Below are 27,426 nucleotides of genomic sequence, written 5' to 3'. Positions count from 1 at the left end.
CTTACATTGGAACGCAACTGTGTTTCCACGCTGCACACAGCCTCCGTGGGGTACTTACATTGGGTGGTTCCTTGTTCTCTCTACTCCGGTGAGTCTTCTGGTCCAGGTCCAGTTTTCCTTGCAGTTCGCATTCTACTTCCTTAGCATATGGATTGGTCTCCCCCAGGAGGCCAGCATATATTTGTGCTACTTACCTGATTTCTTTGAAGTATTTTCCTGTGTACTATTGCTATCTCTGGCTAGGAGACCAAGTGTTAGTGATTGGGTTGAGTAATAAATAGACTTATTTTTATAAACACTGTGTCATCTAATCTACATTGTCAATTAACTGTGGTATAAAAAGCCACTTTACCCTCCTTCAAGATAAGCCTGAAGGCTGCTCTCCACAGCTACCACTTTGAGAGCTTACTATGGTTATCAAAGGTCACTAAAATCACCATAAGGATTGCCTGGAGCAGTGCAAGGTGCATCATTCTTTTAAGTGTGCACCATATACTAAGCCAGCTTCCTACATTGATGTGCAACATTTGGGATTAAAGCCTGCACTGTTTTACCACTTAATCAAGTGAAGGTTACATGGAAAACCACCAGTAGCTATACTTATCGACTAAGTTATGCAGAACCTTTTGGATTGGTTGTCAGGGGTCTTAGCTCAACATTGTCTCCAATCTTTGGAAGTTTAGTATCAGTCAGTAGGTAGGTGCACTACACCATACTACACCTAGTACCATATCTAAGGTTGATGAGTCCAGTGCGACTCAAACCTCTAGATACAGTGGTCTTAAGTTCCAAGAACGTAGGACCCTGGCTGCAGCTAGAACATGTTAGTCTGGTAGCAGCTCTACTACAGAGCAGCTCTTAGAGATTCTCCAATAGGATGACCTTCAAATTCCTGATAGGTCAGATGGGCAGGATATCTTGTGTATGGTGGTTACTGCAACGCTCAATGCTGCCATCCACGGCAGACCGGTTCAAGCTTCCGGCAAGGGGGGGGGAGCTGACAGGATATAAAAATATCAAAACAAGTGCTTGGGGAGTGAAGTCAGACAAGAAGAAGAGCGTGATAAACAAAGAAGCTTGATGGAGGTATCGCCTATGATTGGTAGAAAGAAGAGAACAGTAACATAAGCTGGAAGAGTAGATTTAAAGGAGTGAACTAAACAGAAGAGGGAGAAAAAAAAGAGACAGAAAAGAACAACTGAGAGTAGAGAGAAACAGAAGAGCGGCAGAAAAAGAAGAATGGTAGAAACAAAATATACAGAACAACATGACTGTAGAAAGCTCAGCATGAATAAAATGAGTTAGTGAACTAGTAAGAGACCCAAAGGAACGCATAAAAAATGAAAGGTATATGTGTAGTAGAGGTGGGGAAACCTTTGTATAGGGCCGCTACTAATTTGGCATTAATCCTAGCGTTTCAAAAATTAAGTCCCTGAATGGTCCAACGTTTACACCACAAGACAGAGTTGTTCTAAGTTGCCATTTTTTAACTGGTCCAAGCCTTGACACTTATGGAGGCCCATGTGAGAATCCAGTCCAAAGGGCAAGATAAGCCAAACAAAAACACAACATGGATAAATTTATAATTAAGAAGCGAAAAGCTGATGAAGATAACATTTGTGATGAACAAAATGTAGCCTCTATTGAGGAAAGTACGCAAGAATCAACTGAACGGTCTGTTTAAGTACGTAAGAAGTGTAAAGAAAAAATCCCCAATCCTTGTTCATACAATAGAGCTTATATGAAACTGGGGTTCACGTTTTCAGGTAATGAAAACAATCTTTGTGGGTATATACTTAAAAATGAATGTACGGTACAAACTAAATTAAAACAAAATTTTACCTCAAACCACAGCCATTTGTCATAAAAATCGGTAGAATACTTTATTGAGCTTTCAAAATCGATAAAGAAACAGTCTGCATCATTCACAAAGAGTATGAAGATATCAGAGAAAGCTGAAAAGGCAAGTTACTTGGTTGCTCAAATAATTGCCAAAAACAAGGAACCACATACTATTGCCGAAACCACCATAAAGGAATCTTGCTGTGCTATTGGTCGAACAATGTTTGGGCCACAATTTGAGATAGAAGTTAAAAAATCGCTTTAGCAGATAACATAATTGGAAGACGTATTCAAGACATGTCTGATAACATTGAACTGCACATGAAGGATATTTTTCACAACGATAATATGATCTTTACATTGCAATTGGACAAATCAACAGATGACAGTGGGTTAGCTCAACTACTGGTTTTTATACGTTTCATTCATACTGACAGAATTATTGACCAATTCTTGTGTTGCCTAGAACTTTCAATGAGAACTAGAGGTGAGGATATATTTAAAACTTTAGATTGCTTTATGAAGGAAAAGAATTTGCAATGATTAAATTGTGTTAGAATATGCATGGATGGCACACCCTCAATGGTTGACTCAATAAAAGGTTTTATAGCTGTAGCCAAGAAAGAGAATACAAATATTATAATCTCCTCAAATTTTGGCAAACCTTTTAACTCCTTATGTCCCTTCGCGATCCTTTAGATCCATGGGTCAGAACCTGACGGTGGTTCCACGCTTCGGGCTGAGTAGAACTGGCGGCCGCTCCTTTCGAGTGTTGGCCGCAAAGTGGTGGAACTCCCTTCCTGCTGAGATCCAGGCAATAGATGATCTATTTCAGTTTAGGCGGCCATTAAAACTTTTCGGTTTGTTTAATACCCGATTGTTTCTTTGCTGTCATTTGATGTTGTGTTCTGTTTACCTTCTCAGAGCGCCAGGATGCCCCTTCGCTGGGGCAGCTGTGCGCTGTACAAAAAGTAATAACATAACACATAACATAACAAAATTACTCATTGCTTTTTACATTGTGAAACACTAGTCACTCAAACCACTGGAAATTAATTAAGAAAAGTTATGGACAAAGTGGTTCAAATGGTAAATTACTTTAAAAGCAGACCTCTTAAACCAAGATTATTTGTTTATATTTGTAAAAAAATGCGGGCTAGGTTTAAAAAGCTTTTCCTGAGCACAGACGTACGTTGGGTCTCAAGAGGTAGTGTGCTTTGTCGTGTATGCGAATTGCCGGAAATGTTGCTTAAACTTTTTGAGGAAAATCAGCATCATGGATTTTACGATCTAATACAAAACAAACTTTGGAGCAATAAATTGTCATTTCCTGCTGACATATGTGAACATTTGAATAAAATTAACACCAGTATGCAAGGAAAAGGCTGAAACAGCCATAGATAAAATGTGTGCTATGAGAAACAAAATAGCAATTTGGAAAAGGAAAGTGAAAGAAGGCAATTTGGAAATATTTTCCAAAACTGCTGACTGTGAGCTGAAATGTGATATCAGCCCACTGATTGTTGACTATTTAGGATTGCTCAGAGGGAAAATTCATTGTTACTTCTCAAATGTTGGAATCCAAGACTATGATTGGATCAGAAATCCATTTCTTTCAACTGCAACTGAGTACTATTACTATTACTTATTGAAGAAGAAAAATGAGCTGAAATAAGAAAAGATCGAAGTCTCTTGATGATGCAGGAAGAGGGTGACTTAGACGTCTTTTGGGTTTGTGTTTCAAAAATGAATATATCGCTTTACTACGCATGCGATATATCGCATGCCATTACAATGCGGTCGTTACAACAACCGCTTTGTTACAACGCAAACAATTACATTGCAAGTCGTTACAACGACTTGCTTTAGGGGGCGCGCTGGGCTTAACAATAGTATAATTTACTATTCCTACTCCAGTTTGTGCAGCAGCAGGGTAGGTGTTGGATTGTACATCCAACATCGTCTGCCCCCTCCAGCAAGTCGTAGTAACTACTTGTAAGGTAATGGTTTGCGATGCAACAACAAGGTCGATGTAACAACGTTGTTGTAATAGCATGCAATGTATTGCTTTCGATCTAAATGCAGTTTCTCTTAAAAAATGCATCAAACATAGGTAAAAAAGGGTAAACAACTCTCCTACAGTTTTCTACTACATACACTTGTGGAGTATCCTTTACAACAATGACAAACTTAAAGACAGGTGCAAATTTGAAAATGCTTGTTGACTAAATGCGAGTGCCTTTATCAACTATTCCACCAAATATTGAGCAGCTTTACTTATCCTATCAACCTCATACATCACATCAAAATAGTAAGTGTTGCCAGTTTTATTAAATTTTTTCACTCTTGCACATATTTACATATTGTTACTCATAAATGACAACAGTTTTGGTAATGTATGTGTGTTATTATCTTACAAATCATATATTTAAAAAAATATCAATGAAAGGTTTTCGGGAGATATACCATACATTTCGGTAACACAATATATATGACATATATGTATTTGTCAGTATCTCTTATATGCGGTTTGTTAAACCTCCGGTTTGCTAGTAAAAATGCAATTAATGTGTCACAAAATGATGCATGTCTAAAAGTTTGGAAAGCTCTGCTCTAGTCAATGGTTAGGAAACTTTAGCCTTCATGGACACAGGGGTTAGTGTCACTATGGTGAAAGATGAAGTTGTGTCCACTGAGAAGATTTGACATGGTCAGATTTACCAAGTGACCAGCGCTAACAATGTCGGGACAGACCATCCCATGGCAGTTGTCAATCTCAGCTGGGGAGGGGTAACTGTCCCAAAGAGAGTTGTGGTATCACCAGACCTACCTGTGATAGGTCTACTGGGCAATGATTTAGAAACTTAAGCCTGGTCTGAGGTGGAGTTTAGGGCCCATGAAAAAATGATGGGAATTTTATCCAGTGTCTTTTTTGTCACTAGGGCTCAGGTCAATGAGTTAGGTACCAAGGGAGCCCTGGATCCTTAAAGAATGGATCAACCATCCCCCAAGAGAAGGAGCAGGAAGAATAAAGATGTATCCTCCTCCCATACTCTCAATGAGAATCAGTCTTTTGAGACAAATGATCTCAGTACCTAGGAAGGAACTGCCCCCGAGGAGCAGAGCTACCAGGGACAGGGGGATCTTTCAGGGAAGACTTGAGTCTGGAGCAGAACCCCTGCCTCACTCTTGAACAACTCAGACCGCAGGCTGCTGCTGAGGAAGCAGGAAATATCAGTTGGTCTCATAGGAATTATTGTGAAGATGGGCTCTTGTATTCTGAGGGTAGAGACCCCAAGCCTGGTGCCATCAGGAGGTTACAAGTGTAAGTGAGTCTGCCTCAGAGCACTTTTTCTCTTCTTGTTCCTTCACCTTAGGACACAAGGAATTGATGATTTCTTCTCTATATATTTAATCCTTTCTACACCAATAATTTTAAATATTGTTCATCTATATATATAAAAACGAAAGTATGTCTGTCTGTCTATTTGTTCTTTATACATTACTACACCATTCATCCGATCGCCATGAAACTTTGGGAAGTTGTTGAGCACACTTCCGGGAAGGTTTCTGTCCCAAAAATGATTTTTAATCGGCCCCCCGGGGCCCTCATAATCTTTCGAATACTGAAATAGACAGCGAATTTGCTAGCACCGTCGACAGTTATGAGCCCCAAACGGAAATCGATTGGTCAATCTACATCAGAAGCACAAAAGAAAAAGGCATTACGAGCTTCAGAAACAGACAAGCAACGGGAAGCAAGATTAGAAGCTGTTCGAATACAAACTGCTCAAGCCTGTAATTCTCAAACGAATGAGCAAGGAGAATCAAGATTGGAAGACAATCGAGTACGCACTGCTCAAGCCTGTTCTTCTCAAACGAACAAGCGACCAGAATCAAGATTGGAAGCCAATCGGGACGCACTGCTCAAGCCACACTTAGAAATGTTTTAAAAAATAAAATGAATAAGTTTCAATAACAATAACACAATGTAAATTGAATGTTATCATAATGAGTTTCCTTGAATTTCTTTTGTTTTTAAATCGCAGCAACGCTCGACGGGCAAGCTAGTATTTAATAATTATCAGTTTTATTTTCCCCCGTTTTCTACTCAAGTAAAATGGAAGGTACAGATATGAATGGTCTTAAAAGGCTAGCTGTTACAAAGGCTTCAAGAAATTCAGAGCCTAACGCCCCTGACACCTCTATGGAAGAGGATTGCCAGGAAGAGCCTTCTAGGCATGGGTCTGATTGTGATCAACGAGGGTACTGTGCTGGCTGTATTTCAGTTCACTGTTTCGGCATTGTTGCAGTCAATACAGGAGGTATTAAGTCACTCAACTGTCTCCTCCTTTCACACCCACTTTTAGCCATGACATGAGTGTAAACAGCCATCTCAAGGTTTCTCTCACTAAAACACTCCACTGTTGCTGTCGTCTATGTTCCATAGGGGTATACAAAATGATCTTCTTGGTCTTCTTGGTCAGAGCATGACCACCCACCCCCAGAGTTTAAATCCACACCCCTCAAAAGACCTCCGCTGTAACTTCTCACAATCTCTCAAGTTTCCAGGATGTCTTCACATCGTTTTTCAATTCTTCTTCCTTCATAGTCTCTCTTAATGCTTAATTTCCCGTAGTCTTTCATCAATTTTTCCCATCTTCTATCCTCCCCCTTGTCTCTCACTTCCCTTTCTCTATATTTTCCCCTGGCTCCCTTTTTTCACACTGTCCTGGCCTTTCTCCCATTTCCTCTCTCTCAGTTGTATTAAGCTCCTTGTGTCTCCCTTGCCTCTTCCCCATGGTCGCTCACTTTCCTTCCCCTCCACTCTTCCTCAAATCTATGTCTTCGATTTTCTCTTACTACCCCTTCATCATATTGTCTCTCTTGTACCCTTCTGCACCATTGTGTATTCCCCTTTCTCCACAGTGCCTCTCTCCTCCCCTTTCTCGACTATTATCATTTGCTCTTTTTTAATCCTTCATTTTAGAATGTCTTCCATGCCCTTTATCTCTCTTTCATGAGCCTCTTAATTTCTCTTCTTCTCTTATTCCCTCCCTTTTTTATCTATCAGCCTCATTACCTCTCACTCTCCTCCCCTCTCCTTACGCGTCTACTGGATGCCTCTCAAGAAATGTCTGTGTCAGATGCTAATGGAATACCTGTTTTTGATACCTTCAGATGCCGACGTCCTCCTGCTGGAAGGTGATATTCTTGCAATAGTAGACCGTAATGCCATCACCTGCCCCAACAGCCGATGCCTCTGGCCCCGCTCCAGCGACAGACTTGTCAGGGTTCCCTACGTCCTCGATGATGTTTATGGTACATGTTCTTTCACAAAGTTTCATGGTGAAGGTCTGTGTCCTATATAAATTTTCCTCATGGCAAAAAATTCTTTTTTTAACTTTTCATTCTTCCCCCACACAGATGCAGCTCAGGCGGCCAAGGTTTCCGCCGCCATGCAGGAGATTGCAACAATGACCTGTGTGACATTTGTCCCCCGCCTCGTGGAAAGAGACTACGTTCACATATTATCTGAAAAAGGGTTGGTGTCTGGTGAGGGTGTTGTTGCATGGTGGTGTTGCATGGTGGTGTGACATATGATTTGTTGTACAGTCAAACAAAGTCATTTGTTCATGGAAGTAGTACAAGGGCGTCTTTGGAAGAGAAATGTAGGGGGGTACACTTTGGGCCTCAGATGAATGAATGAAATGGATTTGTAAAGTGCCTGACTACTCCAAAGCTTGTCCTAGTGATTTGGTTTTATAGGGCTTAATTTATATCTCAACTGAAATATAAATCCTATTATATCCTCTGGGGTTTATATTTCTGCGGACGGGTATCCCATCTCCCAACATCTATATCAAGCCCATAATAAGCATAGCGAAAAGTCATGCTAATATTCTTAAAGAAAGTACGTCTTTAGAGCTTTCCGAGAAGGCAGTTCATGAGAAATAGACTGGAGAGAAAGGGGAAGCCAGTTCCTTTCACCACTAGCCAAAACTATAAAGACCATCCGCCAAGATTTACCTGGCGGAGCCTCTGGGTTGTGACTAGCAAAGCTGAGGCTGAGCACACGCATTGGGGGGACGGATAGTGCCCGACCTTCTAATCTGGTACTGCATACTGCCAGTGTAAATGAGTGAGAGCTTTGAAGAGAATCCTCTGTTCAACTGGTAACCAGTGTAGCTCTCGAAGATGTTGAGTAACATGCATCCTCTGAGGGAGGAAGATCAAACAAGCAGCATCATTTTGAATCAATTGAAGCTTTGGTTCACCTTGAGGAAGACCGAGATACAGGCTATTAGCATAGTCCAATCTCAAGGCTATAAGGGCGTAAACCTTTGCCCTACATGTCATCAAGGACAGGAAATCCAGGAACCTCCTGAGTAAAGACAAACAAGTGGCAATAACAGAGGTGATTTTGGGTGAAAAAGACAGCTTGTCATCTCTTTTTACACCCAGAATGCTGGCTAGTGACTAAGGGCCCGGGGAGAGGTAAGTTCCTAGGCCAGCAACTAAGCAGCCATTCCTCTTTCCTATGGCCAAACAAGGTGATCTTAGTTTTATCCACATTACATAACAGGTGGCTCTCTCTTAACCAATGCAGAGTAGCAGAGAGGCAGTCTCTATGAAGCTACACTGTGATGGAAGAAGAGGGATGGATTTCTAGGAGCACCTGAGTGCTGTCAGCATAAGACCGTCTCAAGGCCATATGATTCTATTGATTTGACCAGGCGCGCTAGAAATATGTTGAATATCATTGGGCTCAAAAAAGCGCCCTGAGGCACCACACAGACAAGCTTCCTTGATGATGATGGACAGGGAGCAAGCAACACGTTTTGTTCTCTCCCTGTAATATTGTAACCATCCCAAGTAGTCTGGTCTAAGCCAACTTCCGAAAGGCAATGTGGTAGAATGGGATGAGAAACCATATCAAATGCTGCTGATAAACAGGTAAAATCAGGGCGGCGCTTGCCCCTTTGTCCAACGTGATCCCCGAAAGAGCTGTTTCCTGATTATGACGTTGATGGAATTCTAACTAAGTGTGAGGCAAAAGGGAATTATCTTCCAGATTAGAAGTCATCTGACCAATAACAAATCATTGCTAAATTTGAGATGCTGCAGGGAAAAGAGATATGGGACGAAAGCTGGAGAGGACCTCCGGTTTGGTGGTTAGCTTTTTTAAAAGAGGGGCTACTTCCAGCAGTAAGGAACTATTGCTGAGTCAAGGGAGCAGTTAAAATGTTGCTGGAACACCAGAGTAATGACCTCACTGGCCATTCTATGAATTGATGGTGGACAAAGATCTCCAGGTGGCCTTGAATTACAATGCGACAAATTATATATTTGTTTAGAGGGAAAAGACCTACTTTATTCAGCGTGCAAACAATAGCATTGGATGGCGAGTCATTCTGCCGCTGGGGACAGTGGATATGTCTTCTAGGGGCAAAGAAAGAGCCTCATGAATTTTTTCATTTTTCCTCAAAGAAAACTGCAAGCTTTTCACTTAAATCAGTGGAGTAAGAAACGTTAGGGTTGTAGACTATAGGGTTCAATAAAGAATGTAGAGAATGTCTCTGAAAAAGTTGTTAGGTCACTCAATTTGTTCCGCAAAGAATGTGCGCTGCACTGTTTTAGCCACCTTATGTTAGTGTTATAGAGCTGCTTTGTAAGATTATTACGCCTTGATAGCGCAGATTGGGGGCAAAATTAATTAATATGGTACAAGCTTTCAATTACCATTACTTAAAGGGTCAAGCCCCGATTCCCGCACTGATTTCTTTTCGCCTCAGGTGACGGATCTTTGCCACCGAATTTTGAAATACAATTCCAAGTTCAATCAATGACGAGAGTTTGAAAAGATTTTAAAAGCTTTAGTCTCATTAAGAGATTAGCAAGTGTATTTTTGTTCTTTTTATTCAAATTAGTCTCAAGTCACACTTTATGTTGCATTAGTTAAAATGCATAAAAGTTCATAAAATCAATAACCTATTCACTAAAACTAATAAAATACATGATCTTCAATAAAAAGCAATCATTTATCTCATCTTTGATGCAAATCTATAAATAGTTTCACATTACCCTCCTACCGCCTACCTAGTTTAACCGAAACCTTGACAAGATAAACCTGTGCTGTGAACTCTCTATAAAAAACAGATAAGAAAGAGGTAGGGACTGATATACTCCTTTTCAAATTAGTCAATAAATCCTTGTTATATATGTGGTCTCCAGTTGACAAAGGTCAGCACCCTGTCTAAGTAGGGACGCTCACTCTAGTCGGGGTAAGGGAATTACACAGCTAAGGTAACCAGGGACGGACTGGCCGTAGCAGGCACAGGGCGTTTCCCCGGTAGGCCGGAAGGTGGGGGTCGAGTTGATTGCAAGGGCTGGCTTCAGTTCCCAGTCTGTCCTTGCAGATAACTCTTGCTCACCCCTTTGGGAGCTCGGTACGAGCAGTCAGTCTTATCTCAGAAGCAATGTGTAAAGCATTTATACGCACAAGCACAGTAACACAGTGAAAACAGTACCAAAGTACACTACACAAGTTTATAAAAATAGGCAATATTTATCTGAATTAAACAAGACCAAAAGAACAAAAATCCAACATGCACAAACAAAGACATCACTTTTCAAAGGTTAAATAAGTTCAGGCTATAGAAATATACAGGTGTGTTATTTTTTGCACAAAGTACCTTGGATGCGTCAAAATCCCTAAGACGAAACATGTGCAGGGGAGGTGAGGTGCTCATAAAGGCAAAGCGTCACGTCAGTTCCTTACTCACAGGGAGGGTGATGAATCGGTTCCTTACTGTCAGGGTAGTTGAGATGGTTTCTTACTGCGGAGCAGGGGAAGTGATTTGTTGTTCCTTCCTGTCAGGGGAGGTAATGCGTTGGTTGCCTACTGGAAGGGGAGGTTATGCATTGATCTCCAGCCTTGCAGCCTAGGTTCCTTACTGTTGAGAAATGTTGATGAAGAGACAGTGTCGAAAACCCAGACACGCTGTATTGAGGCAACAGTGACGATGCAGGCGCTGCGTCAATTTGCCAGCCACTAGCAGGTATGCGTCAAAGTCGGAGTGGGTGCCACAGACTTCAGTGGCTCAGTGCTCCAAACTCATGCTGTGGTGATTTTTCTAATGCACTGTGATGATGAGCTGGGGCCTGGGGTGAAAGCTGTGGTTGATGCCCTGATGTGAAACCACGCTCCGGGGCAGGCAGCAGCTATAAGTCGAGCTTCTTCAGCAATGCGTCAATAAAACAGGCGTTGGAAGTCAATGCATGGATTTTCCCCTTCAGATCACCAGGTTACACTTCCAAGGTCTCAGAACCGTGATGTGGGACCCCTTGGCAAGTCAGGACTCTCAGCAGAAGAGCCCTAGCACTGGTAGGTAAAGTCTCTGATGGAGCTAACGGGCACATGCATCATTGTCAATTGCATTCGCAAACGGTGCGAATCCCAATTTTCGGCCATTTGCGAATGCAATTGACAAAATTGGGATGCATCATGTTTTTCGCTATTTTAGAAATCGCAATCATGTTGCGATTTCTAAAATTGAGATTGCATTTAAGAAATCGCAATTTGAGATTTCTTAAATGCAATGCATGAACATTTTAAATTTGCAAATTCGCAAATAGGGAGAGGTAAATTACCATGAAGTTGACCTTCATGGTAATTTGCGAAAACTTTCAAAAATGCACAAAAGTGCATTTTTTAAAGTTTCATTTTACACACACACATGCCCTTGGGGCATGTTTGTGTGAAAAATGCACTTAAAATTTTATTTCAGGGGTGCAGGGGGGGGGGCCCTCTGGACCCCCCCTGCACCCTTGAAATTGCATTCTCAATTTGCGATTCGCAAATTGCTAATCGCAAATTGAGAATGACTTCCCATTGATTCCTATGGTCCTCTAGGCCCATAGGAATCAATGGGAAGGGATTCCTTAATTGCGATTCGCAAATTGTGAATCGCAATTAAGGAATTTTTAGAAATCGCAAAAAAATTGCGATTTCTTGATGCATAGCCTTTTGCGATTTCTTAATTGCGATTCCTTAATTTTCGCAATTAAGAAATTGCAAACGGAACAATGATGCATGTGGCCGTAAGACTTCTTAACAGGAGGCAAGCGCCATTCAATCCCTTGGAGAACCTGGGAAGCAGGATTCTGAAAGCAAAGTCCATCCCTTTCACTCCCAGCATAGAAGCAGCAAGCAGCAGGCCAGTACAGCAATACGCAGATTGTGTGTTTCTCCTGTAGCATCCTGCTCTTATTCCTGGCAGAATGTCCTCAGTCCAGTAGTGTTCCGAATTTGAAGCTTCAGAGCTCAAATACTTATTCCCCTTTCTGTCTTTGAAGTAGGCAAACTGCAAAGGAAAGTCTCAGTTGTGCACAGCACCCTGTCTTTCCCTGACCTGGCTTCAGACAGACTACAGGGGAGGAGGAGACAGCTTTGTGAGTGGACAAGCAGAGCCTTATTAAGGTGTCAGTGTCAACTCATCCCACCACTCTAGCTCAGGAAGGCCCATTAGCCATCAGTGCGTGTGGGGGACTTAACTGCAACAAAAGCTCAGTTCCCTACAGTTTGCCAGGATCCTTTGGAAGTAACGATTGGCGACCAAGGCAAGCAACAGTGAGGAGGCACATTGAAGGACAGCGGACAGAAGGATCAGAAGAACCCAGCTCTCTTTTTGTCTACCCTCAGCGACTGACTAAAAGGCATGTACAAATGACCCCCTTCACAAAGAGTTCAAAGAGGGCTATATCCAGACCCACAGCCACAGAAATAAACAAAGGACTAAATGATGGGCTTCAAAGATGTCTGCCATCAGTCAGAGAGGACGAATGCGGTACATAATTCTTTTAGAGCCTTTTCTTAACCACATAAATATAAATACTTGAAAAGGCATCCCTCCAAGGCTTTCATTCTGGGCATTCTTTTAGGAGAAGAATCGTAAATTTCCATCTTTGGAACTCAAACATTTGTCACCACAGCACACTCTCCAAACAGGAGCCCCTGCTCTGGAAACTGAAAGAAAGAGAGCATTACCTCCAGCCCCACAAGTACACCCCAGAGTGTGTCAACCTGTTTTTGTCTGTATTTTGAAAGTGTCATTTCTTGTCTGAGGTCCTTGAAGCATTTGATATAGTGCTGATTTCTTGCAGAAATAATTGGGTTCCAAGGATGCTGTAAAACCTCTCAGAACAATAGATTTACAATAGTACAGAATAGTACAGGGAGCTTATCTTTCAGAAGAAAAGTTTTAGTTTTTGATGTTTGTTCTGTAACCGTTGTCTTATTTTATGCTAATCCAATTAAATAAATTTCTTTAAACTCACCATTTAAGTGAACCACTTACATCCATCAGATATTAGAGTTTCTTCGAAGATTTCTGCACCAATCATCTTTGTAGGTTACTCTATTTTTTTGGTATTCTTCGCCCATCCCCAGGTGCTGGTCTTACTATGGAAGGCGGGGGGGACAGCAAACCATATCGCTAGCTGCTGAGAGCTGCTTGATACAGGGGACCATACAGCATGAGCTGATGCACACCCTGGGCTTCTACCACGAGCACACCCGGAAGGACCGAGACTCCTACATCAGCGTCATGTGGCAGTACATTGACCCAGGTAAACCCCCAGCGCTGCGATTGGCAGTCAACGAAGAGGGTTCAGGTCTTGCGAATTCCATTGGAGCATCACCTTAGAACAGTGGGTCGATGCCTGTTTGGGAGGTAGTAAGAAATGATAGGACATTGATATTTATTAGAAATCGTCATTTTCCTCAGTTTAGGAAATTGAGCAGATGAAGATAGATCAGGCAGTAGATGCTGAAAAAATCTAAGCCTTTATGTTAGTTTTAATGTATTTATGGCTAGAAATGAAAGTGTAAGATAACGGTGTCATGGCATACTAGAATTTCTGCTGCATTTTAATAGACCTACACTTTTCATAGCACTTTTATATTGGTTGCATGTGAAGTGACAACTCTCTCCTGTTGACAGAGTGAACATTTGCAAGACCCACGCACACACACACACAACAAAGGTCTTGACCCCCTTGTCACAATCTTACCAAATTAACAGTCTCAAGTTTTCAGGTGAAGGGGCGCGGGAAGGGCAATGTGTGTCAGCTACAGACCATGTTGGTGCCCTGTTCACATTCAATGCATGACCTGGCTGCCTTGATCCTGAAGCTCTGGGGCATGACATGCTATGCCAGGCTTACCATGGGGCAAGCCTGGATGTTCATACTCACCTGAAGGAGTTTAATTTAGAAGATTCTTCCCCAGAGGCCAAAGAACAAGCTAAGGTTGTGAGCATCATCTTGGCCATCATTGCCCCTGACCCCTGTTTGTGACTTTATCTTCAGCCCAGACCATCCTCCTGCACTGAGCAGGTATCACACTGTAAGGAGCACTCAAACTCATTAACCCCTTGTGAGGCACTCCAGCTTCACAAGGTATAATGTGAACATGAACACAACCAAAACAAAGATATTAAAGAAGCCAAAATGAAGAAGAGTGAGAATTAGGACTTTTTGGTCATGCTAATAATTAAAAAAACAACCAATGGTAACCCTGTACCCACCTCTGTGTCACCCAATAATATATTCAGAACAGCTATACAGTATGAAAAACAGATATTGCTTCTGTCCTTTGCAGATCAATGGCCCAACCTTGACAAACAGGAAAAAGCAAACACCCTCGGCTTGCCGTACGACTACAGCTCGGTGATGCACTACTCCAGGTAGGAAGACGCTCTGGCCTGGTGAAACTGGGAATGTCGGTGGTAGCATTGCACCGTGAGGCTTTGCATGCCTTGATGTAGATCTGGGTGATGATCTGAGACCAGTAACCAGGATTGGCTCCAAGAGCATGTCTCAGGCTGCTTGTGATGGGATGCAGGAGGCAAGGTAGAGATGCTGAGACATCTCACCTGGGGCACCTGGACAGGATTGTCTGCTTTGAAGAAGAGAGGAGAAAGCACTGGGGTTTGGGAGCCTTCGCCAAATCGCTCATTTGCATCGCATAGGAGGATCAGGTTTAGTGGAGTTCCGAAGAGCAGTGCAATTAATCGCTTGTTTAGTACTTAGGGACTTATAAATATTTACAAAGAATTGGCATTAGGCAGCACTGCAAGTCTTTTTGCGGCACTGTCCTACACCAAATGGAAAGGCCAGGATTGAACAATTTTGACAAAATATGGTGCATTCCTGTCTTTTGAGCCGGTGCACAATTAGCAGGCATGTGCCAATGTGTCTGTGTTGTTGGCGTACTTGTTTTTGTGCAGTAAGGGACACCTTCCTGCACAAAAACAATAATTGGAGGTGTTTTCCTCTTCCTATTTCTGCGGCGGAATGCAGTACACATGGACACAGGAAAAAAGCGAGGAGAAAGATTGTTATTGCTCCTCATTACACCAACCCTGGCGCACAGTTTTAATGCATTCCCAGATTTAGGCCATGTAAATGTGGGGATGTGTCAAAACCTATGGGTGTTGCATGGGAACACTCACTGCAATGCCCATGCTAGCACTGAGAAGCAACACAGTGACGTGAGCTGCGTTGCCTCGCTCCATATCTGCAAAGAAAAGAAATGGCAAACAATATGGCTTTACGCAGCCTTGTAGATATGGCTAAGCCCCATGCGCCACCGGAATGTCACAAAAAGGAAAACGTTGGGTTTTATGCAGTACTAATTTATGCTATGTGAGGATGCTTTACCAGATGCGGCTTGTGTCAGGCAAAAGTGGCGGGCGGTGGGGGGTGTCAGGGGTGGATGGGGGCAACAGATAAAAATAAAGAAAAAGGAGCTTACCTGCCACCCTGCAGCGTCGTGCTCCACTGCAGTCAGGCACAGGCTCCCCGACTGCCCTGCTGCCAACTCTTCAGCTGCTCTGATGCACGTAAGCAGATTCAAGATTGGAGTGAGCATAGTGCATTTGCACTACTTGACAGACTGGGAGCCTGTGCCTGCACTCTCCAACCTGCCAACACAGCTCAGATTGGAGAAAGCTCTAGTGCGCATGATTGTTTGGCCGGCCTGAGATAGCCGGCCAAACCGTCATGCACACTGAAGGCAGTGCCCACAACACCCTCGTCTGTACTGTTATCCCCTTAGCCCTGCCCCAAGACTCGGCACACAGAAAAAAAGGACAATAAAACAGGATTTACACCTGTTTTATTTGTCATGTTTTTGAAGGTGCTAGCAGGGGGTGGCGACGCTCCTCTGGCAATGTTGCCGAGCCGCTGCTGCACTATACTACGGAGGACACTGTGCTATCAAGTATGTTGTGCCATCACATGAATATTCTTACTTCCCCAACAGAACAGCCTATTCTAACAGACCTGGCAAGAGCACCCTGGTCCCCAAGCCCGACCCCACTGTAATCATTGGACAGAGGGCTGGACTAAGCAACCTGGATGTGGCAAAGATCAACACGCTCTACAACTGTGGTGAGTTATGTTATGTTATTTATTTGTTAAAGCGCAACAGCTGCCCCAGCAACGGAGCGTCCCGGCGCTGACCTAACCAGTACCTGAGGAGAGGGTGGGAACCAACAGAAGATTAGATGACAGAGAAGAGATGGGTGGCTTTGTGCTCCTGGTTCATGGTGCCACCATGACTGGTAGCTGATGCTGCGGTGGTGCAAACATTTTAGCATACTCTCTGTCATATGTCTATGGGCTCCTAACAGGAGCCCTCTCTGACTAAATACACATTTATGCCTACACTTTGTTGAGAATCCAATGGTTTTTAGCATCAGCTTCAATAGGTTTGATGTGCATCACATTTTTTTTATCATATTCTTTTTAAGTTTAATCAGCTGTGTTAAGAATAAAAATACATATGCATGAATAACAACATTACATATTAAACCCTGGCATCATAAATACTAGTCGAAAAAGGAAATACAGTTGTTTGCAGTTTTGAATAGTTTAAAAGGGAGGGAGGAGGGAAAAAGGGAGGGAAGGGAAGAGGATGAACAGGAAAAAGATAATATAGCAATTGAAGGACGCATAGTAAGACATATCAGTTATTAAAATTGGAAAATAAAACAAAATAGGAAAACAAAAAAAACAAAATACAAGTGCAATAACAGATAATTGAGCAGAATAAGCAAAACAAAGCAGAGAAAAAATGCAGTTTAGTGTAAAATTTTCTGAAGATTTAAAACTAAAAGTTGCTTAGCATGAAGATCTACAAAATCTGTTAATGGACACCCATAAAGTTTCTATTAACATGCAGCCTACAGGATAAAGCGTAAGCGACATTCAAACGATGTTAATGACAAACATTATAGCACCAAGCTCTGAATGAAAGAATAGTAGCACATTTCCAATATAGTGTAATTTCTTGAAAAACTAGGGCCAACATAAGGTCAAATAAGCCTTTTTTTGTGAACTTAGCAAAGGACCATTAGACAAGCTCATGAAAAAAGCAAAGGAGTATAGAGAAGAAAATCAAATTAAAGCTTAGTGTGAGTTGTGACTAAACTTTCCTCCCAAAAACAACCGTAGGAGTTAAAAAAAGAATTTGTTGTAGATCAGCTCTAGAGAGTGTACAAGACCAACAAGCCTGACTTTGCTTATGTAAAAAAAAGACTATAGACACCAGAATATAATATAGTCTATGATATAGAAAAATCATAGACTGAGTAGTGGAAGCTGTTCTGGAAATTTGTAATGATCTGGACCAAATTTTATTCCAGATTAGGACAGACCAAGCACAACCCAAATCGGCACCCAAGTAAGTTCTTTCTTGGTTTTAGCACGAGAAAAGTTTGGAGCCAAAATATATTTATAAATATAGGAAGCTTAAGGAGAAAGTTTAAGCAAATGCAAAAGAGCGGAATCAGGGGAGGGAGCATTAGAATGAGATGGAAAAGAATAATACATATCTAATACAAGATCTAAAAGAAGAGAAAATGTATACAAAAAGGAGCGAGGGCAGTTGATAATCTGTTTGAATTGAGGAAAAGTACCATGATCGATACCCTCAAAAAAAATTCTGACCCGCACTATACCCCTCTGTTGCCAAGATTTCCAATATAAAGGTCTAGAATTGAAAGTAAAATGATGATTATACCACAGAGGAGCATCACGAATGCAGAAGAAGCTAAGTATGTTTAAGTAAAGGAGAAGATGTGAAAGTTTCTTGAAAGAGAAAAGAAGTACTTCTTGAATAGAAAAAGAGTCAATTAAAGACCGTTCAAGATCCACCCAGAGAGGCGTGAAAGAGTCTGGAAGAAGCCATTTTGAAGACTGACACAAACAGAAAGCCTTATGATATATACAAAAGTCAGCATAATTAACCCCTCCATCAGGTTGGGTTTCTTGAGACGACAGAGGGCTAATCTAGGTTTTTTCTTATTCCCAAGAAATTTAGAAAAAAGAGAATAGATTTGTTTAAAGTAAGTAAGTGGTATATGAACAGAGGTCATAGAGAGGCTATATAACAAATTGGGAGTACCCATCATTTTGATAGAGTCAAGACGTCCCCATCAAGATAAGAACAGCGGTTTCCAATAAGTCAGGGGTTTATCAATTCTAGCTAAACATTCTTTCATATTAATAGTAACTGAGAACTTAATGGGGTTTGTAAACCAAATGCCCTAATATTTAATATTAGAACTGCTCCAATTGAAGCGAGTGGAGTCATACCAATGTTTAATTCCTTGTGTGCTAAGGACAAGATGGTCTCCTATTCTGCACCCTTGAGGCTTTCTGTGTTGACGATGAGACCATCTTGTCCTTAGCACTTAAGTGGTTATGACAACATTTTATAATTGGTAATACCTCTGTTTTATCAAAGTAAATTTTATGATAAGAGACAGAAGAGGATGCCGAAAGTTTGTCATCCAAAGTGTCAGAACCCTGGGTCAAACGTTACTAGTTCTGGGTACAATACTAAGTGGTCGTCATTACCTTACATGAAGAAAATGGCCAAAATTCAGTCATTGGGCAGCATTAAATCGCTACCAGAATTTCAAGATGGCCGCCGATCCTGAATACGTAATCGCGGTCTAGTCTATTTATTTACAGGTGTTTGAAGGCTGAAGAGACACGCGCGTGGCAACAAGTGCGCACTTCACTGAGATTTCCACAGCGAGTGTACCTTCTGAGAGTGTCTCTGTCCTTAAGGGAAAATTAGAGAAGTTCGTCGGGTTTTGGCCGGTTCCCCATGTTCCGTTGTTCCCGTCGGAAATAGCTAGTAAGTCTCTGTGACCTTTGAATATTTTCTCGGAGTTTCTGGAGCTAAACGGTACCTCAGAACTACTTGGCCAGAAAATCGAAGTCAACTTGGCGGATATCCCAGCGTTCTTCTGAAGAGAACTCACCGTCTGAGAAGCAAGAAGGAAGAGAAGAAGCAAGCTAAGTAGAAACTGAAAAAAGACAAGTTGTTTAAAGCAAGTTTATAAAAGAAACATAGTGTTAAATAAGTCATAGAATATACTTACCTTCTAGGGTAGACTGATAACCAAAGAAGCTGCAAGAGAATAATATGTAAACATAAAATTCTGTTTAAAAGTTGAATTTGTAGAAATAAGACTTCAACTAAATACCGCATAGGAAAGGTTACTGAAAAAAGGGAAACACTGAAAGACAGAGACGTTAGGAGCAAGGAAGAAAATATTTGAGTTTAGTAATTGTAACATACATTAGGTTAAGGTAATAAAAGAATATATTCCTGTCATTTTAAAATAGGAAAGTCATCAGTGGCAGAAAAGAAAAACTGTTAAGCAGGAAAGAATACATTATTCAAATATAAGGAGAGGAGCAAGTTCTTGGGACAGAAGGGTAGGTAAAGGATTAAGAAAAGTAGTAAGAAAATACTCAGTAGAATAGTATTAGGAAGTTAGAAGTAATTTTGTGCTATAATTTCAGGTTCTCACAGAAAAGGCAGTCCGCTGGTCAGGCTAGTGCGCGCAGGAGAACATTTCCAGGACCATTCTCTTCTTAATTTGTTATTTTATCCACTTCCCCCTTCGGGGTATTTTGGAGTCCAAGTTATTGTCTGGATCTCTGGAGTACTCTGGAGTGGGAGTAGGGAATCAGCGTCTCTGTTCCTGTGCAAGTTCGTGGAAGAGATCTATTGGTCACTCACCCTGATACAAAGCTGAAATTGTAACATCTGGATTAGAAAGGAAAAAGAGAATGACATCAGTATAAGCAGACATTCTCAAATGGTGGGCACCGTATTGAAAGACTGTTTCAGCGAATGCAAGATAAAAAGTGATCAAGGGTTAGTACAAATAAAAGGGGAGACAGAGGACAATTGTTCATTGACCAGCAGAGAAGCCATTGGTGTTGTATAATGTAAAGAGATCATTGATTTAATTTTTGGACCAAAGCAGTAACAGGTAAGATATTTAAATAAGAAATGCGAGTGAGCCCTATCAAATGTTTTTTCAGCAGCAATAGCAACAGCAGCTAGTGAAGACGAGAGAGAAGAGGCCTTGTGTAGGACATTACAAAATAATCTAGAATCATCAGAGGTAATTCGTCCCTTAACAAAACCGGATTGCACTTTAACAATTAGTGTAGGGAGGAATGGCTGAAGACAAAAAGCAAGTAATTCAGCAAAAATCTTGTAATCTATGTTAAAAAGAGATATCTGATGTTCATTTTTACAATGAGAGGGACAACGCCCATCTTTATGGGTAAGACAACCTCCAGCTGTACTGGTATGATGAAAAAACTGAAAAAGATTAAAAAGCCTAAAAAGTAACAAATTGCAAAAGTGTAAATAAAAGACGACTGTAAATCAATCAAGTTCACAGGTTTTACCCTTCATTAGGGAGTGAAGAGCCTTAAGTATCTCTGAAATCGAGAGTTACATTTCTAGAGAAGTAAAATTAAGATTCTCATGAGAAGGGGGTGGAATGACATTAAGATAAACATCAATCAAAGCAGAATCATGAGAAGATTCAGGAGTATATAGAGTTTCATAAAAATCTAAAAAGTCCTCCAGAATATTACGATCTTTAAACAAATGAGTCTCATTCGAGGATTGGATAGATTAAATGGAAAAATATTGCTTCGTAATTTTTTTAATAATTTGCAAGACGTTTTCCTTCTTAATTGCATACCCCATAATAACATGCGCTGCTACGGAGTAAAATGGAGGCAACATTATCTGTAGTTAGCCTATTACAAAGTAATTTGATGCAAACTAGTTCCTGTAATTTAGAGTCAGAGGCTGAAGCTTAAAACTGATGTTCTAAATGTTTAATAGTAGGTAATGAGTATTTATGTTGAGAAGCAAAGGATTTATTTTTTGGGCAAGAAAGTCAGTTACAAATCCATTGGCGGCTGCTTTTAAAGTATCTCACAATAATTGGGGAGATGTATCAGGGTCGATATTAAAGGTGAAAAAAACATTAGCGAAATTAATAATTGAGGTAGAGAAAATAGGATCCAATAAAAGAGAGTAATTAAACCGCAATGTATTAGAGTTGGGATGTGCAGGGAGTTAATTCAAATCTACAACAACTGGGGCGTGATTGGAGATAACAATTGGTTCAATTGTGGAAGCAATACAATTTTGTGCTAGAGATTGACTATGAAAAATATGATTTAAGCAAGTAAGGGAGCTGTATGGTAGAGAATGAAGACAAAACCCTCTTGCAGTGGAGTTATACAACCTCCAGGCATATAATAAATGAGTTTTAGAGATAACAGAGTGAAATTGCTTATGTGTTTTATGGAGAATAAAACAAACATGGGATTGGTGATCTATGAAGGGTTCTATAATTTGATTACTATCACCTCCTAAAAGGAAAAAATCAGATTAATATTGAAGACACTTTTTAGCTAACATACATACAGTAAGCTAGGACCATAAAAATTAAAAAAAGTTTACTGAATATTATTAATCAACAATTTAACTATTAACCAACAACCTTCAGAGTCCGTTTCTTGAGTAACAAGAGAATACTTTAACTTTTTATAGTACAAAATATTAACTCTTTTCTTCCTATTAGGTGTGGGAGACACAGAAACCAATCCCGCCCAACTACATTGACGTTTTAATGCTTCTAACTCCGTAAGATGAGTTTCTTGTAGAAGAACAAGAACCTATTGTAAAGCTGAATGAGATAAAACTCTTTGCCTTTTAATAGGATTAACCAAACCTTTCCCATTCCAGGATAAAATTATGAATGGAACAAGTAATAAAAATATATGAAACTATGCAATCATCCATAGGAAGTAGAGAAAGGGTAAAAAGATAAACAGTAAAAGAATATTGAAGTAACAACCAGAAAAGGAGAGAGGAAAAGGAACAGGAAAATGAAAGTAAAAAGGAGAACCAGCAAGTGAAACAATGAAAGGCAGTACATGTAAAAAAAAAAAGAATGATGACAAAAATACATACCTTAAAAAGAAACAAAAGAAATCAAGGGAAAGTTGACACATACGTTTCGACAGCACAACCAACTAGGGGCAACATAGAACATAGAAAAACAGTGAACGGCCACAAAAATACAAGTATGTAAAGGAATTTCCAGGATCCTGTAAAATAAATAGAAAAAGGAGAGGAAAAAAGTATTAATCATTACCCATGGCATACCATCAAATTACAAAAACTGTATGAGAAAGAGAGAAAAACAGTTGATAATACACTAAGCCAGTTTAAAAGTCAATGCAGTCTGTCAACATGAAGAAGAGGGACCACCAGTATCCATCGAGGTCATCGTGTGAGAATGAATAAACTATAACTCAAATGTATCAGTAAAAGTAGTTGTACGATTGTGAAATGTATCTTTAAATGTCGAAGTGTGGAAAAGACTTCATCAATGCAGGATGAAGATAGATGAGGGACATCCTGTAAGAGGAAAAGCTTTGCACCAGACTACATAAATTGTTGTTTTTGATTTAGCGACATTTAAAACTTTTAATAGGTCTGTCAATTTAAAAAATAGAATAATCACATAACTTTGTTTATTTATTTATTTATTGACATTTGTAGAGCGCGGCGAATACCCGTGGGCGTCTCGGCGCTAGTTAAGGGATGGATCAGCAACTGGGGTAAAGAAGATATACAAGGCGCTAGTTAAGGGATGGATCAGCAACTGGGGTAAAGAAGACATACAAGGCTAATGGTCAAATAACCACGTCTTTAGCTGTTTGCGGAATGTGAACAGGGAGGGACTTGCTCGGATATGTGCAGGAAGGGTGTTCCAGAGTCTAAGGGCGGCAACCAGGAAACGCCTGTCGCCCCAGGTGACTGTTCTAGTGCAAGGCACAGCCAAGAAGTTCTGAATAGAGGAACGAAGAGATCGGGTTGGGACATGATGGAGAAGATTCTGTTTGAGAAAGTGGGGACCTTGATTATTGAGTGACTTGTAAACAATACACAGCGATTTGAATTTGATACGGCTGCGTATCGGGAGCCAATGGAGATCCCTAATGATGTTTGTAACTGGTGCGAACTTGGGGATCCCAGCCAGCATTCGTGCGGCTGCATTTTGGATTGACTGCATCTTATTTGTCACTCGGACTTGGGCATTTAAGAATAGAGCATTACAATAGTCCAAGGAGGACAGGACTAGTGAGCTTACCAGTGTTTTCCCGGCCGTGTTCGGTAGGAAAGGTAGTATTTTCCTAATCATTCTCAATTTCATATGAGCTGAAGCCGCAGTTTTATTCGCATGTGCCATAAAATTGAGGCCAGCATCGAAGATGACGCCTAGATTTCTCACTTTGCTAGCTGGACTCGGCGGGGGACCGAAAGATGGTGGCCACCAGACAGGTGACCAGCCCGGGGAGAGGTGACCGAAGATGACCACTTCAGTTTTTTCTGAATTGAGTTTCAGACAATTCGTGGCCATCCAGTCACCTATTGCCATCATTCCTCTCGTGAATCGATTGGCCACTTCCTCCCCGTCCCCTTTGATAGCCAGTACCAATTGGGTGTCATCGGCGTAGGAGGTCAGGCTCATCCCAAATGCTTTGATGACATTTGCAAGGTCCGACACGTAGATATTAAATAGTGTCGGACTCAGGGATGAGCCTTGAGGGACCCCACACGGCAGAGACACCTTCGATGATTGGTAGGGTCCTAGAGATACTGCTTGTGATCTATTGGCCAGAAACGATACAAGCAGGTCCAGAGCAGTTTTGTGGACCCCCAGTCGTTCGACACGGTCGACTAAGATCTTGTGGTCGATCGTGTCGAAGGCCGCCGAAAGATCCAGCAGTACCAGGAGTGCTGTCCCCCCCTGGTCTCGTATGGCTCTGATGTCATCCGCAGCCTTTAGAAGGGCAGTTTCCGTGCCATGACATTTGCGGACTCCGAACTGGGTGTTATCGAGCAACTGGTGCTGCTCCACAAATTCCGACAGTTGCTGATTCATGGCTTTTTCTATTACCTTAGCCAGGAAAGGAAGACTGGCTATCGGACGATAGTTTTTCAGGTCATCTTTATTCAAATTGGCTTTCTTTAAGAGGGGTTTGACCAACGTATGTTTCAGAGAAGCCGGGAAAATTCCGGAGCTAAACATAGTGTTGCAAACATGAGTTATAGCCGGTATCAACGTGTCCATAACTGGCATAAGAACTTTGAGCGGACACGGGTCTAATGCAGAACCTGATTTGATTCTTGAAATAATACTCCTTGTCTGATCCATAGTGAGCTCGACAAAGCAGGTCAGTGTGTTATCCCGTGAGGTGGAGGACAAGGATAGTGGTGTAGAGTCCGTGTTTAGAGAAAAAGCCTGATAGATGTCGTTAACTTTTTTGAAGAAAAAATCAGAAAGATGTTGTGAGGGAGGTGGTGTGAGGTCGTGCGTGCCCCCCGACAAGCGTTTAGTGATGTCGAATAACTCTTTGCACAAGTTTTTGGCAGTCTCAATTTGTGCGGCATAATAGGCTCTTTTCGCCTCTGCGATCATCTGTTTGTACCGGGCAAGTGAGTCTTTATATAATGATTTACTTTCTAGGTCATAGCGCTTCCGCCAAAGTCTTTCTCTTTGTTTATTTAATTGTTTCTGTTTTTTAAGTTCATCCGAGAACCAGGGAGCACTGGGGGAGGCTCGATTCTGGGAGATAGGTTTTACGGGCGCTAGCTCAATTGTGGCCTGATTGATCCAGGTATTGAACTGATTTATGGCAGCGGTGGGGTCATCTGACAGCAATGGCGATGTTCTAGCCAGGAATGTGTTCAATGTCCCCGCCTTTATGTCCTTCCATGCTCTCACCTGTTTGGGGCTATTGTTAACAGCCCTCCTCTTAGAGGCATCGGGGATAGCTAAATGACTTAAAATGGCGTGGTGATCGGTCCATGTCAGGGGGAGGACATCTGCAATATGTAGCGACTCAATATTAGTAAAAATGCCGTCAAGAGTGTGACCAGCGTCATGGGTAGGGGCAGAAATACGTTGATACAGACCTAGCGTTTCCATGTCCGCTAAGAGGCATGCAGTGTCTGTGTCACTGCTTGATTCAAGGTGGAAATTAAAATCGCCTAACACTGCAAAGTGATCTTCAAGGGCTATGGATTCCAATATAGACCCTAGGCTGAATAAAAATGGGGCACGTGCTCCAGGTGGGCGGTATACCAGTACGCCTTTAAAATTGAAGAGGGGTGTGAGCTTAATACTAAATAGTAGGGCTTCACAACATGTGGATGGTATCGGTGTGGTCCTGATTGGGAGGCAGTCCCTGACAATAATTGCTACCCCACCTCACCGCTGGCCTACTCTGTCCTGTCTATGTATGGTGAACCCACTAGGGACTGCTATAACCAAGTCGTTTAGTGGGAGCCACAGATGAAGACAGGTGAGGACCCAGTCCATGTGCACGTAGATTATTATATTTTGTTGACAGGGGTAAGTCTAATAATTTAGGCAGAAACAAAGTGAAGTAGAAAATAGGGTTATCTCCTTCAATTTCTTCTAAAAGTATATATAAGCGTAATATTTTTGTACCTATTTCTATTTTATAAATCTTCCGCATGATTCTTCAACAAAAGAACTTCTTTCTCAAGAATTGCAATTTTATGTGAAGTAACTAACCTGCTGCTCAACCAAGGACATTCTAGCCTCTACATTTGACCACTTGTCATCAAGCATTTAAATGTGACTATTTGTTTCCCTTAAACATGGTTATAAGGCACGTTGCTTCAGGACGGTGTCAAAAGACACAGGGGAGGATGACTTGGGTGGTGAAGGAGGGCCCCCCTGCATCACAATTTTTGAAAAATCGCTCTGTTTCTTACCAATTAAAGTCATACTTTTTTCTGAATGTCATCTTTATAAAAATTATTTTGCATTTACCTTCATCTGTCGGACTGTCTGTGCCCTACTCTATTTGTAATCCCACAAGCATGTTATGACATCTCTATAGCACCAGGATATGCTTATGGCTGACAGTCTGCCCTGGGTACATTTCCTTTCACATAACATACTATTAACATCCCATGCATTCTTAGTTATCTCCAAATGATGCTTCTGTAACAGGCGATATACATATTCCACACAGAAAAGCAATCTGAAAAAAAAAGTTACATAAAATATTGATTGATCTCAAATTGTTGCATGTCGGGTGGCAAAACTGCACGTATCAGGTTGTCCCGCTGAAAGAGTCACCATTTAGCAATACAACTTCTTTGATGGTTAGTTTAGCCTACAGATTATTCATCGTATGTTGAATTTATGACAAAGAAGACAGTTTTAAAAAGCATCCATCGTGCAGAGCTAGTTAGCAGCTGAAGTTAGATGTTGATAATAAGAATAATTGTATAATTGCATTACGTGCTGAAATAGTGTATCTCTAAGGGGCGCGACTAGCAGCCGGGCATGATGGCTGCTGACTAGAGGAGCTCCGGGGTTAAAGTAGCCTTCTGAGCCGATCCGCATAGTAATCAGCTGCTTTTATATACCCAAACACCTGCGCTGACGACCGGGACCAAGCGGTGACTACCGGCACAACTCGGGTGAAAATCCGACGACGGAAGCGACTGCTGGCCGAGAGCTGACTGTCGCGGCCTTCCGCCGAGTTTAGACCGAGACCTCGATTAGCAGAGCCTCCCGTTGCGAGAGGCGGTGGAGGCGAACTGTGCCACACAGCGGAGTGAACGCGGGGACGACCGCGACTCACGCCGGAGACAAGCACACTGCATATGACCGCAGCGGCACACACCTGTGCCTGGGGGTACTTCAAACACCGTGTTCTGTGCGCGGAGAGGTACGGAGGCGAGGTGGGGCCTATCAACAGGAGTACAGCCGGGGACTAAATTAGACTGCAGACACAGGCATCCACAGACCCGGGAGAGCAAAGGCCCACAAATTGCCAGACGTCACCTACCATCCAGGCACATACAAGTGGGAGACCCCCCTCCTCCCCCTCGCCGCCCACTGGACGGGTGTCCCCAGGCGCAACATGAGAACCTGAGGCATTGCAAAACCTGCCCCTATATAATTGGAGCACACGATCCGTGAAGTTAGCGCAGGCCCCGACCCTCGAAGAAGGGGGGTCCTTTGACGGCTCCTCCCTCCGGCAACCACCCGCTTCTGGGGGACTTTCAATACCTTATTCTACCGGGGGGGAGAGCACCAGGAATTCTCACAGGGACACTAT

General features: G+C 41.8%; 1 protein-coding gene across 1 annotated transcript in view; it reads left to right on the top strand.

Annotated features, from left to right (window-relative positions):
• The window catches only part of LOC147729329 (astacin-like metalloendopeptidase), a 62,851-nt gene that overhangs the window by 8,814 nt on the left and 26,611 nt on the right, over positions 1-27,426 (top strand). The window contains exons 2-6 of the mRNA XM_086959824.1: positions 7,024-7,164; positions 7,270-7,387; positions 13,295-13,473; positions 14,507-14,591; positions 16,172-16,299. Coding sequence (XP_086815950.1) covers positions 7,024-7,164; positions 7,270-7,387; positions 13,295-13,473; positions 14,507-14,591; positions 16,172-16,299 — 651 coding nt within the window. The remainder of the gene's footprint in view (positions 1-7,023; positions 7,165-7,269; positions 7,388-13,294; positions 13,474-14,506; positions 14,592-16,171; positions 16,300-27,426) is intronic.

The sequence above is a fragment of the Lissotriton vulgaris genome, chromosome 2_2 (assembly GCF_964263255.1).
Source record: "Lissotriton vulgaris chromosome 2_2, aLisVul1.2, whole genome shotgun sequence".
NCBI classification, from domain to species: domain Eukaryota; kingdom Metazoa; phylum Chordata; class Amphibia; order Caudata; family Salamandridae; genus Lissotriton; species Lissotriton vulgaris.
This window is presented reverse-complemented; position numbering and strand designations above follow the sequence as displayed.